This window comes from Euleptes europaea, chromosome 1 (assembly GCF_029931775.1).
Source record: "Euleptes europaea isolate rEulEur1 chromosome 1, rEulEur1.hap1, whole genome shotgun sequence".
Classification (NCBI taxonomy): domain Eukaryota; kingdom Metazoa; phylum Chordata; class Lepidosauria; order Squamata; family Sphaerodactylidae; genus Euleptes; species Euleptes europaea.
This window is the reverse complement of record NC_079312.1, coordinates 85765096-85777990: the sequence shown is the minus strand read 5'-3', so window position 1 is coordinate 85777990 and position 12895 is coordinate 85765096. Positions and strand designations below refer to the sequence as shown.

At 42.2% G+C, this 12895-nt stretch overlaps 2 protein-coding genes and 1 non-coding gene across 4 annotated transcripts in view; 1 reads left to right on the top strand and 2 right to left on the bottom strand.

The window, feature by feature from the left end:
- Positions 1-3129, top strand: part of G3BP1 (G3BP stress granule assembly factor 1) — a 41015-nt gene extending 37886 nt beyond the window's left edge. The window contains exons 9-12 of one of the 2 annotated variants that reach the window (XM_056866914.1): positions 744-855; positions 1585-1710; positions 1830-1939; positions 2608-3129. In XM_056866914.1, coding sequence (XP_056722892.1) covers positions 744-855; positions 1585-1710; positions 1830-1939; positions 2608-2814 — 555 coding nt within the window. In that variant the 3' untranslated portion in view covers positions 2815-3129. Of the gene's footprint in view, positions 1-743; positions 856-1584; positions 1711-1808; positions 1940-2607 lie in introns of both variants that reach the window. The other variant, XM_056866913.1, reaches the window with a different exon arrangement.
- Positions 1-12895, bottom strand: part of ATOX1 (antioxidant 1 copper chaperone) — a 250087-nt gene that overhangs the window by 61531 nt on the left and 175661 nt on the right. The gene's annotated exons all lie outside the window — the stretch shown is intronic.
- Positions 9462-9565, bottom strand: LOC130493634 (U6 spliceosomal RNA). Its single transcript, XR_008933999.1, has one exon. It is a non-coding gene; the product is annotated as a U6 spliceosomal RNA (small nuclear RNA).

Genomic DNA, 12895 nt, shown 5'->3' with positions numbered 1-12895 from the left:
ACAATGGCCGAATTATTTTGAGAAGGTTTCTTTATCTTCTGTCAGTACTGTTCCAGTATATGGCCTCTTAAAATTTGAGAGGGCATGATTAGCAAAGTTGCCTTTGTGCCCACTGCTGCCAGTCTGGGGGGTGGGGCAATACCAAGGGTTTTGAACTTCTGTTGCTATTTAGTTCTAGACGGGGCACCTCCACTCTAAGTGCTGGAGTGACATTTAGGATAAATTTAGCATCTTTTCCCTTCCCACCCTTCTTCATTGTGTGGGGACAGGATACAAAGTTTGCTAGTCATAATTTCTGTGCTACAAGTACAATCTCTTCCCTGTCTGTCACCATCATGATCATCCTAGTTTGTTGACTGGCCGCATCTTTTTGGTCTGGTGCACCAATGTGCCTTTTAGGAAGGACCCATGCATTTGAAGGGCCAGTGAGATCACAGTATTGGAACACCAACAAGCAGCCACTATCCTTGGAGGTGCAAGGGGCCCACCATGGGAAGGAGCACTTTTTCAATAGTGCTTCCAGCCCAGATTGATTTTCCATATCTCCTCATTCAGAAAGACAGACCACGAGAAGTGAAGGAGGCTGCCTGCTTTCTGTAGACTGGCTGTTGAATATATCCCCCTTTTCTCCTGAAATTCCTAGGGCCATAAATTGTCACAGTGGTTGAGATGGAGGAATATATTGATGAAAGATAACATTGCCTGGTTTCTGCATGTCACATTTGTGTGGTACATTTTTGTAGCCCCGTCCTGAGTCTAAGCCTGAATCCCAGACTCCACCACAGAGACCTCAGCGGGACCAGAGGGTGCGGGAGCAACGGACAAACATACCCCCACAAAGAGGTCCTAGACCAAGTAAGAGAAGCTTTAAAAGTATTCCCCCCTCGTTATCTAAGAGAGTAGGCAAAATGAACCTACTTAATTGGGTGCTATTTATTGAATATTTTAATTTCTGTGACGATACGCAGAGGCACTCAGTTCTGTAAAACAAACTCAGCCAGACTTTGAAGTCTGAAGTGCTGCAACAAATTCTTCGTTCTGTTTTAAGCACTAGGACACGTGCATATTGATGACTCGGGCTTTTGAATGAGGAAATTGTGAGTGTTTGAAGGTTGTGTTTGAAATGTTACTTCTATAATAGTGGAGTTTATTGGCGGCTGAAAGACAAATGAATTTATTACAAGGTGAGCATTCACAAGCCAGAGCTTAGTTGATCAAAGACATGAAGGGTTGTGTTCGTTTGGCAGAGGTATAATTACACTGAAGAGAAGCCATAAGGCCTAGTATCCCAAAACATTACAAATCGCAGATGAAAACAAGATCCAGGTTTTTTAAAGGAAAAACAAAGCTAGTAAACAATTTAAGGCAGGTCGAATAAAATACAATCAATCTTGCAGTTTAAATTTGCCACAAGACTTTGTTCCTTGGCTGCAGTAGACTGAGCCGCAAATTTACCTTTAGAATGATTTTGATAAACTGTTGCGAAAGGTGTCGTAGTTTCTATAAGAAAGCAAGTGCCTTTATGGCGTTCAAAATATTAAATGCAATTTTTTTGCAGTATGTTGTTTCTATTTGTAATTTAAGTGCGGGAAGGTGAGCAGAGTGATATGGAAACTAGGCGGATTGTGAGGTACCCAGACAGTCACCAGCTGTTTGTTGGAAATCTTCCTCATGATGTGGATAAGGCAGAACTAAAGGATTTCTTCCAAAGTAAGTCATGGACTATGTTTTTCTAGTGGTGGGGTTTTGGGGTTTGTGTCTTAAGAGTACATGCTGCTTCTTTTGAACAGTCTAATGTGTGATCAAAGAACTTGGAAATTCTCTTGCAGGTTATGGGAATGTGGTGGAACTACGTATCAACAGTGGAGGGAAGCTCCCTAACTTTGGATTTGTGGTGTTTGATGATCCAGAACCAGTTCAGAAGATCCTGGCCAATAGGGTACATTAAATTCAAACAAGTAATGTTTAAGTGACATGGGTCACACTTGAAGTCTACTAATTGTTCATTTCAGATAACTGTTTCAAGGATGCTAACTAGAATGTTGTTCGCATAGTTTTTGTTCAGAATAGGGATACTCAACAGGCAGGCCTCATCTGATCCATGCCAAGATTCCGTTTAGAAACAAAACAGCAAACACTCCCTTCTTTAGGGTAGAGCTAATTCTTAGGTAGGAATAGTAGATAAAGGTGTTGGTGTGAATGCTGTGTCTTGAGTATGTGTTAACCCTTGGCTGAGCTACAACATTAATTGGTGGTGGTTTGAAATCATTGTTACCAGAATACAGAGATCTCCTATACAACCTTGAATGCATGCTGAAGCTATAAGTGTTCAGAAGAACTGATGAAACTTAAGTTTTTTTAAAAATTTAGTTCATCACCACTTTGGACAAGGTTACTTTGGCACCTGGCTAGTGCAAGGTAAGTGAAGATATGGAGGGAAGAGCCCTTTATTCAGGCAAGAGATCTCATGATCCATAAGAACCCTTTATATGACTCTATCTGCTCTTTGAAATAACACCTCAGATGAATTCAGGTTTGTCCTTACTGTGATAAGTTGCTTTCTTGTGTCTAGGTTATTGATGGTAGTTTACTACTTTTCTCTTACAGCCGATCATGTTCAGAGGTGAAGTGCGTTTGAATGTGGAAGAGAAAAAAACACGAGCAGCCAGGGAGGGTGATCGCCGAGACAACAGACCCCGTGGGCCTGGTGGCCCCCGTGGGGGGCTGGGAGGTGGGATTCGAGGGCCTCCACGTGGAGGGATGTCTCAGAAACCAGGATTTGGCACTGGAAGGGGCATCGGGCAACGGCAATGATTGATGTGATGAGACAAACCCTTCTTCCTGCAGATTTGTGAATTTCAGCCTTGGGTATCTTGGAATGTGGCCCTAGCCTGTTATAGACTGCTACGTTTGATACTATTTTGGCCCATTTTGTTTGTGTTTGGTTTCGTGATTTTTTTTCTAGTCCTTGTCCCAGATTCCAGCTTTGTGGAACAATATTTCAGGAAAAAGTGGATTTTAAAAAGAACTGAACTGAATCCTTGCTTGCTGCAGACATATGGACTGGATTTTTTTTTTGGTACCAGTGGTTTTTCCTAATGGAATGTGTGGCTTTTTTTTTTTTTTTTTTTTTTTTGCTATTTTTACTGAAATGGGGAGCGTTTCAGTCAGTGGAATTATCCTTTTCAGCTGCATGTGTTCAGGAGCCAGTAGGAGAACCTAGCACTTGACAAACATTTCAAGGGCAAGGAAAGCCGCTTATCACTTGGGAGGGGTGGGGGGGGGTGTCACCTGAACTACCCAACAATGGTCTGGAGGTGTGGCCGCTCGAAAATCAACATCCACTCTTTTCTTTGTGGCGCTGTAAAAGTGGAATAAAGGGTATCCATAGAATGTTTTCTTTTGGTACATGATCACGAAAAGGAATTCTCACTACTGCTTTACCACTTACAAGGATTGTGGGATAGGTTTTAAATGTCTAGAATTTGACTCTTTAAAACACTCTTCCTGAACTTGTGAATTTTTTTTTATTGAAATAGGGAGGTTTTTCATGTTTAGTTTGTATTTGTATTAAACAAAACAAAATTGTTGTGCCTTCTATTTATCTCTCATTCCAGTCTTGGCAAATTGTTAAAAAAATAAAAAAAAAGTCTAGATTTGCTTTATCCAGTTTTGGAGTACGTTTAAATCTTTCAAGAGATCTGTTTCTTTCACCACCCCCCCTCCTCATTGGTGTACATGTTTAGAGAGCTGCACGACTTGTTTTTAATAGACATAGGTCTGTATTTTTAAAAGTTTTTTGAAGATGTACAGGGCACCAGCTTTACCGACAAAGTCATTAGCTCTGAAGAGAGTGCCTTCCACACTTATGTGACAATGGGAAATGAAACCATAAACCTTGACAGTATGCATATGTTCAGTTTATGTAGTGTGTTGCTGTGATTCTAATAGTCATCAATCATTAGCTTTAAAATGACATTCTAATATGGGCTAAAAACTATAAAATCCTAATGCTGATAAATATCCATTTTCACTGCAATATATTCACAGTATTGGATAAGCTATGGGACATCTGTCTTTGCTGAATGTATATAAAACAAAATAAAATTCAGAACATTGTAGTTTTTGCAGTGCCTGTATGGTGTTCTATGCCATATGTTGAGTACAGTGCACAGTGTATGAGGCTTCTGGATGAAATGGTGCAAAACCCTGAAGTAGACATGTTAGGGCATATAAGAATGAACAACTGGATCAGCATTGTGAGCCATAACTTGTTGTTCATCAGTGTTTGTCTGTTTACATGAGGACGGCTGTGTAGTTGGGATGCACTGCTCTTAATGATGTTTATATTGTGCATTGGTTAAAATGTGACCAAATGCCAAACCTCAAAGACATTAAGCTGATCCTCCCTTGGACTTTTAGTTCACTGTCAACTATGTTTTCAGTCTTGTATCTGCAGTCTGGAGAAAAATAATTTTTTAATGTTGAATAGTAGGGTGATATAAATAAGCCCAAAGATCAAAATGAAAGTCATATGTTGAATGTCATTAGAGCTGCTTATGGGGTAGTCTGGCCTAGAAAAAATATCTACTAAGGTTTAGTGTATTAGCATTTGTATGGGGTGTGTAAATATAGGGTATCTGGTGAAGTTAAATTATTTAAAAGTCATCACAAACTGGAGCAGAATTGTTAGATCATCAGACTGTAGGAAGACCACAAATACTTTTGAAAATGTTGTGAATCAGCTGGGTTCCCTCTCCGGGAAACCATAACAGTCAGTATATCATAAGTTCATCTTCGTGGCTTCTGTGCAGTCCTGCATGGGACTGCTTGCGCAGGCCAGCCGCAGAGAACTGACTAGAAAGCTTTTAGGAGCTTCAGAGCGCCAGGAGCGCTCCCCCTCCCCTCCGTCCCAGGCCGAGAGCAAGCCTGCTTCCCGCCCAACGGTCATGTGACGGAGGGGGGAGGAGCGCTCCTCCCTCAGTTCTCCCTTCGCCGCCGTGGAGAGAGCACTAGCTTTGTTACAGTCAGTATATCATAAGTTATTCTCTCCCCTCTGCAGCGAAATGCTGTTGCATTATGCTGAAATTTAGGAAGAATAATCTAGCATGGTTAACTGTCTCAGTCTGCTATTTTTGATGACAGGATTGTGTACTGCCACTGGTAAGCTAAGGGTAGTCCATTTTGCTAGTAAAAGCAAAATGCTTCTTGCCTTGACAAGTCTCCTTTGTGCCAGTGAAATTTCTGACCCTTAGCTTTGTGGAGTGACAGGATACAACTTTTAAAAGTTTAAATAAATTTGACTCTGTTTAACTCAGGGAATTGTGCACAACTGTAGTTTTCTGTGGAAGTTCTCTGTAGATAGCTTTATATGTTGGTATTAATTTATGATTCAGAGTCTTTGGTGGTGACTGCTGATTACCGGGCTCTCAAGTATGTCTGAACTAAAAACCAAAATTGTATTTTCAATATGCTCTTGGTATGTAAAAGCTCACAGCTTGCTACCTTTTTAAAAGCCAATACTGCCCGCTCTTCTCATTGGCAAATGAAGAACATAATAAACATAGGTGCTGTGGAATTGGGGGAATATAATGTTTTTGAGTTCACGTCCCCAACGGCAGAACAGCAGCTATGAGTTGGGGCTGAAATAATGGCGTGTTACCCAGCCTTCCATGGATTTAACAGAGTGGGACTCTGTTAACTTCATCTTCCTGCTGTAGCCCACTGAGCCCCCTGAAATTCTTGTTCTTTGATGGAAGGGCTAAGGCTCAGTGGCAGAACATCTGCTTGACATGTGGAATACCCAGGTTTGATTTCTGGCATTTCCAGTTAACAGGAGCAGGCAGTAAGTAGGTGGTGTGAAAGACCTCTAACTTAATACCCTGTAGAGCTGCCTGTCTAACTAGGCAATACTCAGACCAAGGTCTGAGTCACTATAAGGCAGCTTCATGCAGGGTTAGCAGACCATCTGGTACAGCTCTGGAGGGAAAGAAGAGGACTGCAGTGTGTTGGGGTGGGGGGGAATTGGCAGAAATTGCTGGCCCCTTGTTTGTAAATGGAAACACATTGGGTCCTGGAGCCTTTGGGTTTGATACAGGCCGGTAGGCTATAGGAGTTGTATTAAGCTAGAACTTGTCTATCTTGTTCAAGTGTCTTAAGTAGGTTCTCATTCATTTCTCAACACTTCTGCCTGGTACATTTATTAGGAAAGCTTCCTCCCCGCCCATGTTGGTGGCAAGGCGGCAGTTTGGCGACTGCTGCAATGATATAAATGGTGAATCAGACCGTGTATGTTGATGTGCTGAGTAAAATTTTTAAGTCACAGATAACTGCAGCCAAGAAACTTTCCAGCTTTCCATCATGTAACCTTCAATATCTTACATCTCTGCTCCAAACACAGTAGCTGTGCATCCAAATATAGATTCCCTATATGTAGTATGTGGTGTCTTAATTACTGGAACGTGGCCAGGTAGAGCTGGTATTACATTTGAGACTTATACTGAGGCTAGGTGCGCGATAGTCTCCAGCTTTGAGTGCTAACTTGAATATGCAAACTCTTGGTTCCATATATGAAGTGAAAATTGATATTTTAGTTCCTCAGGTTTGGTCCATCTTGCTGCTGCTTTGTAGGAACCTTCATCTGCTGATTTATGGGATCCTAAGTCACATTTGATCCTTGATATAGATACTGTGAAGCTCACGTGACAGGGCAGATTAATGTCCTTAATAACCCATAATTTGGCCTTGGAGCTTCGTTTTGCCCTTGCTACAGACTTCTATCAGCCACAATATCTTAATATATGTCATCTATTTCTACTGCATTCTGAATATATTACATGGACAACTGTAATTGCTCACTTCCATTCCTACTTTATCTTCAGCTGCTTGGGTTTCAGTACTTAATGTCTATCTAGGCAATAGTAGTATCTTGGAATTCAGAACCTACTCAAAAATCTCTGTACAAGTTCTATCTATAGCTTCCTTTAGGTACTGCTATTTCAACCTTGAGGATGATGTGAATGACCAAATAAGGATTTGGAATATCTACCAATGATTTCTCAGAGCAAAAAATAACTTTCAATTGGGGAGGTTTAAAAATAGCAATACAGGACCCAGGAAAAGTGTGAAAGGATTCAGCCGAAGAAATCAGGCTACTTCCATCTTGTGGTACCACAGAGAAAGTATGGATCCAAAGGCTGTCCAAAAAGCAAAGATGGCAAAGCATTTAGCCTATGACCTGGACCCTGTGGTTACTTCAGTAACAAGACACTTCTGTCAGTAAAATGAAACTTCCTTGCATTCCCCTCCTTTTGCTGCCCCAAATGCCCTCTGAAACACTGTACAGGGACTCTCAAAAAAAGCGTGAGGTGATACCTTGAGGTGGACAAAATTGGCAAAAATTGGCTCCTGCCTGTTAGCGGAAATTTACAGCAGGATTCAAACCATGGGACAGAGCCGTTAATGGTCATCCAAGCAGGTGATAAAGGAACAGCTTCCATCATTACATTCAAAAGACTTATCAACACTGAATAGAACAGCTTTGTCAAGACTCCTAGTGCTGTGCGTCAACCTGTGTTGGTCCAAAGTGGCTAAAGGGGAAAGAACAGACTTCTATCGGTGACCTTGGCATCAGAAGTATTTGCAACCATGCTACCAGTTGCCTATGTGGGACCTATGGTCCTTTGCTGCATAATTCCCTATTATCTAACCACTGGGACACAGTAAGTTGTTCAATAAGAAGTATTGTATTAAAAAAAAATCTTAGATGAAGACCAAGGAAAGGGTTTAGGTGGAAGAAAGATGTTCGTGGAATAAGCAGACTTAATAGAACTGGGAAGGTCACAAATTTTACCAAAGAAAAAAACAGTCTATTTTTATAATCAGGTGATCTCTGACCAGACAGAACTGAACTTTGAAAATGGGGCAGTTCCATTTTCATGGCAACGGATGAATGAACAAATACCTAAGTCTTCTCCTAGTGCAGGTCAATCTGTATTTTCTGTGGCTGATGAAGATTTATTTTTTCCCTCCGTGAAATCAAAAGGTTAAATTCTGGAACACTTGCAGAAAATCATCTGTAACTCATCATACCTGCACACTCCAGTTTACAATCTGACAAGTTTTAAGCTACAGTGAAAACCCTTTGTAAAATATATGCCTAAAAACACCAAGTCATACCAGCTCCAGTAGAAATATCCAAAAGTCACCCATGTCTAAATCAAAGACTCCAGAGACTTCCACATAGCATTTGACTCCTTTTCAGCTTGAAATCCTCCCTTACCATTCGCTTTGGCAACTGGCTTTTTTTTTTCCAAGTAGGAGTTTATCCCTTCAGTTCTTCATCATTGTGAAGTGTGTCATGGACTTTCATACGCTCCTTCAAGATCACGCTCCTTACTGCAAAAGGTGGTCTGTATTTCTTCATGCTCAACCATGTTACCTTATACTATCCCTGTTATTTGTTGTTTCTGAGGAAAAGTTGTGGGATGTATCCTATTTATGATCTCCAGGATAGCAGTATTGCCACTCACAGTGGGCTTATTGTGTAAGATGCCCTGAGAGGGAAGGCTTAACCTGGAGGAAGGAAACATGAATTAACCTGTGCCAGGTTACTGGTGTCTGTTTAAATCTTATTCCACCCAAAGGAGACATGCTCTGTGAACATACAGTCTGACAAAAATGAAGATGCGACTTAAAAATTTATTGCAACAAAGAAGGCTTTGTGCAGCATGGCAAGCAAGCGGACTAAGCAAGATGGTTTTCAAGATGGTACATGATCTTTCTGATGCTTCTCCCTCGTATTTCTCTGAGGAATGTACATTTTCAGTTCACTTTTTGTAGGGTTCTAGACAACATTCCACATTAAAACAAAAATTATGATGCATTTTTGAGAAAAGCCTCCCTTCAACTAGAGGCAGGGTTCTAATCAGAAAAATAACTGCAACAGCATCCAAATCTGTTGATAGTGTGCCTCCTGTACTACCAAATAACAAAATTTTAGTTTAGATCACAGCCCTGAGTAAAGGTTTGGCCAGGAGTCACTTGCAAAAAATACACTCTTAGCCACAGCAGAGGAAATCTATCAAACTTCAGAATGAAAATGGGGGGGGGGGCGCTACCTGTGATAGACCATATGTGCAACAATTCTGTGTTTGCTTCCGTCAAGCAGAATGGCCACTTAGATACAGTGTTCAATCCAAATAGCATCGATCAATCCTCCACTCGGCAATTTGACATTATTGGTCAATAGAGTCCTCTGCCATCTGAACTCTCGATAGTGCTTAGAGCCAGGGTCCCCAACATAGTGCCGGTAGGTGCCATAGTACCTCCTGGTACCTTTTCTGGTGCTCTCAAGAGTTTTTAGAAAGATAGAGCCAATTGTGCCAATAGGTGCCATAGTGCCTTCTGGCAACTTTCCTGGTGCCCTCTTAAGTGTTTTTAGAAAGATAGAACCAATCAAAAGACCTATGGAACGCTTCACTAATTTGCGTGTCATCCCTGCGCAGGGGCCATGCTAATCTCTGTATCGTTCCAATTTTAGTATATGTGCTGCCGAAGTGAGCATGAAAGACCTATGAAGCGGCAGTGATAGGAAACAAATATTATTTCTTTGCAACAGTTACATCAGCTAGTTTGTGACCAACCCAATTATTTAAGAGTCAGCAGATGTCAAGATACGTAATCTGAACCTTTTCAGTTTCTGGAATTAGCAGTCTTTTTGCTGATAAAATAACACAAATACACTCTGACCTGGATGCTGGTTGTCATATAGACCAGGCAAAAGAAATGCCAATACATCATCTGTTTTGTATATGGACCTTTGCCCAGTTACTGTGATGGATATTGACAGGATCTTGGGATCTGTGAAGGCCCCCACTTGTGCACTGGACCCTTGCCATCCTGGTTGCTAAAATTATGTAAGGACCACATTAACGAGCCCTTGATGTCTGTTAGAACTCGACCAGTAGCAGGGCACCTTCCCTGAGTCACTTGGGAAGCCCAATCCTGAAGGGGGGGTGGATGCATGGCAGTTATTCAACCTCTATGTAAAGCCTTTAGGAGTAATCATAGCTTTGGAGTTGGATGTCATAAAAAGTGATGATACTCAACTCTATCTTATCCGAATCTCCTAGTGATATGATAGAGATCCTGAGCCACTACCTGACTGCAGTGGTCAAATGGCTGTAAGTGAACAAATTGAAACGAAACACAGACAAGATGGAAGTGATGCTGGCTGGGAGGGTAGAGATCTTGAATCACATTGTGCTTCCCACTTTTGATGGGGTTCCAGTGACCCTTGCTGACTCGATTAAAAGCCATGGGGTTATACTGGATTCAGCATTGCTGGAGAAGCAAAACTCTTTCTTTCAGCGCAGTCTAGCCCACAAGATGGCCCCCTGCCTTGGCACAGCCAATTTTGCCACCTAGATCCACGGCATGTCAAAACCAGACTACTGTAATGCACTCCACATAGAGGCTCCCCTTGAAGTCAGCTCAAGAGACTCCCGTTGGTGCAGGAATGCCACAGATTGGTTATTATAAGGAGCTAAGTGGAGGCTGCTGTGATGGACAGGGTAGGTTCCACCTCTCCCTACGAGCAGCAGGGGAGAGAGTTGGAAACAACTGCTGTTGGAAACAACTCCCCTGTTGGCAGCTAGGGAGTTGAGAGAGAAAAGAGTATGTATGTCTGAGAGAAGCTGAGCAAAGTTCAGTTTAAAGCTAAACAAAAAAAGTCAACTTGTAACAGCAGATCCCAAATGCTGTGTGATAGTGTAACAGTTCAAAAATTTAATAGAAATTAACTGTAACCTCTACTTTTTTCACTGTTGTGTTCAAACCATAAATAAAAGTTAACTCCTTGTTTGTTTAACCCTGTGGCTGCGTGTCTTAGGGAAGGAAACATACACCCCAGTGAAAATCTCAGTTTATGTATGTTTCAGAAAAAGGGTCACCATAAGTCGGCTGCAACTTGAAGGCACTTTACACACACACAATAGGGCTCTATGATAACAAAATGGTTCTGAAAGATGCTTTGGTAAAGAGTGAAAGTGGACTATACTACTATGAATAGTATGTACAGTCTGTTGCTGTGTGTTTTTACTAGGTTTCTGCATTGTTTAGCATGTCATATTTAAATGCTTATGCTTTGCTTCAGATTTCTGCTTGCTTTCGGATTTCTGCAGTCCAAACCCTATTGTATTGTTTATGGGATGTCCCGTCCTGTTGATCATATTGACTGACATTGTGTAATCTTCCTTGAGCCTCAGTGAGAAAGTTGAAGGATAGACAACATAAATGAATAGATTGGGGTGCACAGCGGAAATGCTTAATTCTCCTAAATGGAACATCTATTGAAATCATCAGATCTTCCCAGTTTTTAATTCAAGTGGAAGTTAATGATAACATCACATCATTGGATTTGGGTCGCCTAAAAAAAATGTCGAAGAGCTAGTGTCTGAGCTCTGGGATCATCAATGTGTCTGCTGTCCTGCTGACTACACCACAAGTTGCATGACCTGCTGTGTATCCATTCTTGCTACCTGACCCTTGGACTGCTTTTGGACTCTGCCTTTGGAATATGTGACCTGATCTTGGACTTCCTTCTGATTTTGTCTTTGGATTGTGTTATTGGACCCTGGACTGTTACCGGGGAACCCCTGCTGTCAGAGCCTGTGGTTACTGGGACTTGCCTTCCGCCTGGTAGCCAGGGCACTCCCTGGCTTTCTGTGGTTGCTCCCACCACCCTCTGTTGGAATTCTGAAGGGAGGGGGCTGCAGGCTGGAAAAGGTTGGGAGCCCCTGGTTTAGAGTTTTTACAAACCTGGTTTATATTAGCAATGGTCCTTTGTTGCAGAGGAATTACATTACATCCATACATAGATGTTGGCCTTTATTGAGAGGGCTTGATATCATGCTACACTCTTTGTACACTCACTGTGCCTTTGGTCCGAATTAAACATTACTGGTTTTAAAGAATTGGGTCTAGGTTTCCCTGATCTAATTTGTATTGTTTGCAGCCACACAGCAGCTGTGGGAAATAGTTTTGGAAGCTCCAGCTGGTACAGAACACCACGGCAAGGCTCCTTAAGGGGACCTTGCTGCGGGCGCATATCATGCCAGTGCTCTACCAGCTGCACTGGTTCCAACTGGAGTATCAGATCAGGTTTAAGGTGCTGGTTATGATCTTTAAAGCCTTATATGGTCTGGGACCCTCGTATCTGCGGGGCCACCTCTCCTGGTATGTGCCACAGAGGACTTTATGATCATCTAACACCAACTTATTGGTGGTCCCCGGCCCAAAGAGTGTCCAGCTGGCCTCGTCAGGGCAAGAGCCTTTTCTGCCCTGGCCCCTGTTTGGTGGAATAGCCTCTCCAGTGAGACCAGGGCCCCGTGTGACCTTAAAGAGTTCTGCAGCTAGGTGGAGGTTGCTGTGATGGACAGGGTAGGTTCCACCTCTCCCTACGAGCAGGGGGTAGAGAGTAGGAAACAACTGCTGTTGGAAACAACTCCCCTGTTGGCAGCTAGGGAGCTGAGAGGGAAAAGAGTATGTCTGTCTGAGAGAAGCTAAGCAAAGTTCAGTTTAAAGCTAAACAAAAAAGTCAACTTGTAACAGCAGATCCCAAATGCTGTGGGACAGTGTAACGGTTCAAAAATTTGAGTGAGAGCTCAAATGGGCTCAGAATGAAGAAGAAGAGGAGTTGGTTTTTATATGCTGACTTTCTCTACAACTTAAGGAAGAATCAAACTGGCTTACAATTACCTTCCTTTCCTCTCCCCACAACAGATACCCTGTGAGGTAGGTGAGGCTGAGAGAGTTCTAAGAGAGCTGTGACTAGCCCAAGGTCACCCAACTGGCTTCTTGTGTAGAAGCGGGGAAACCAACCCGGTTCATCAGA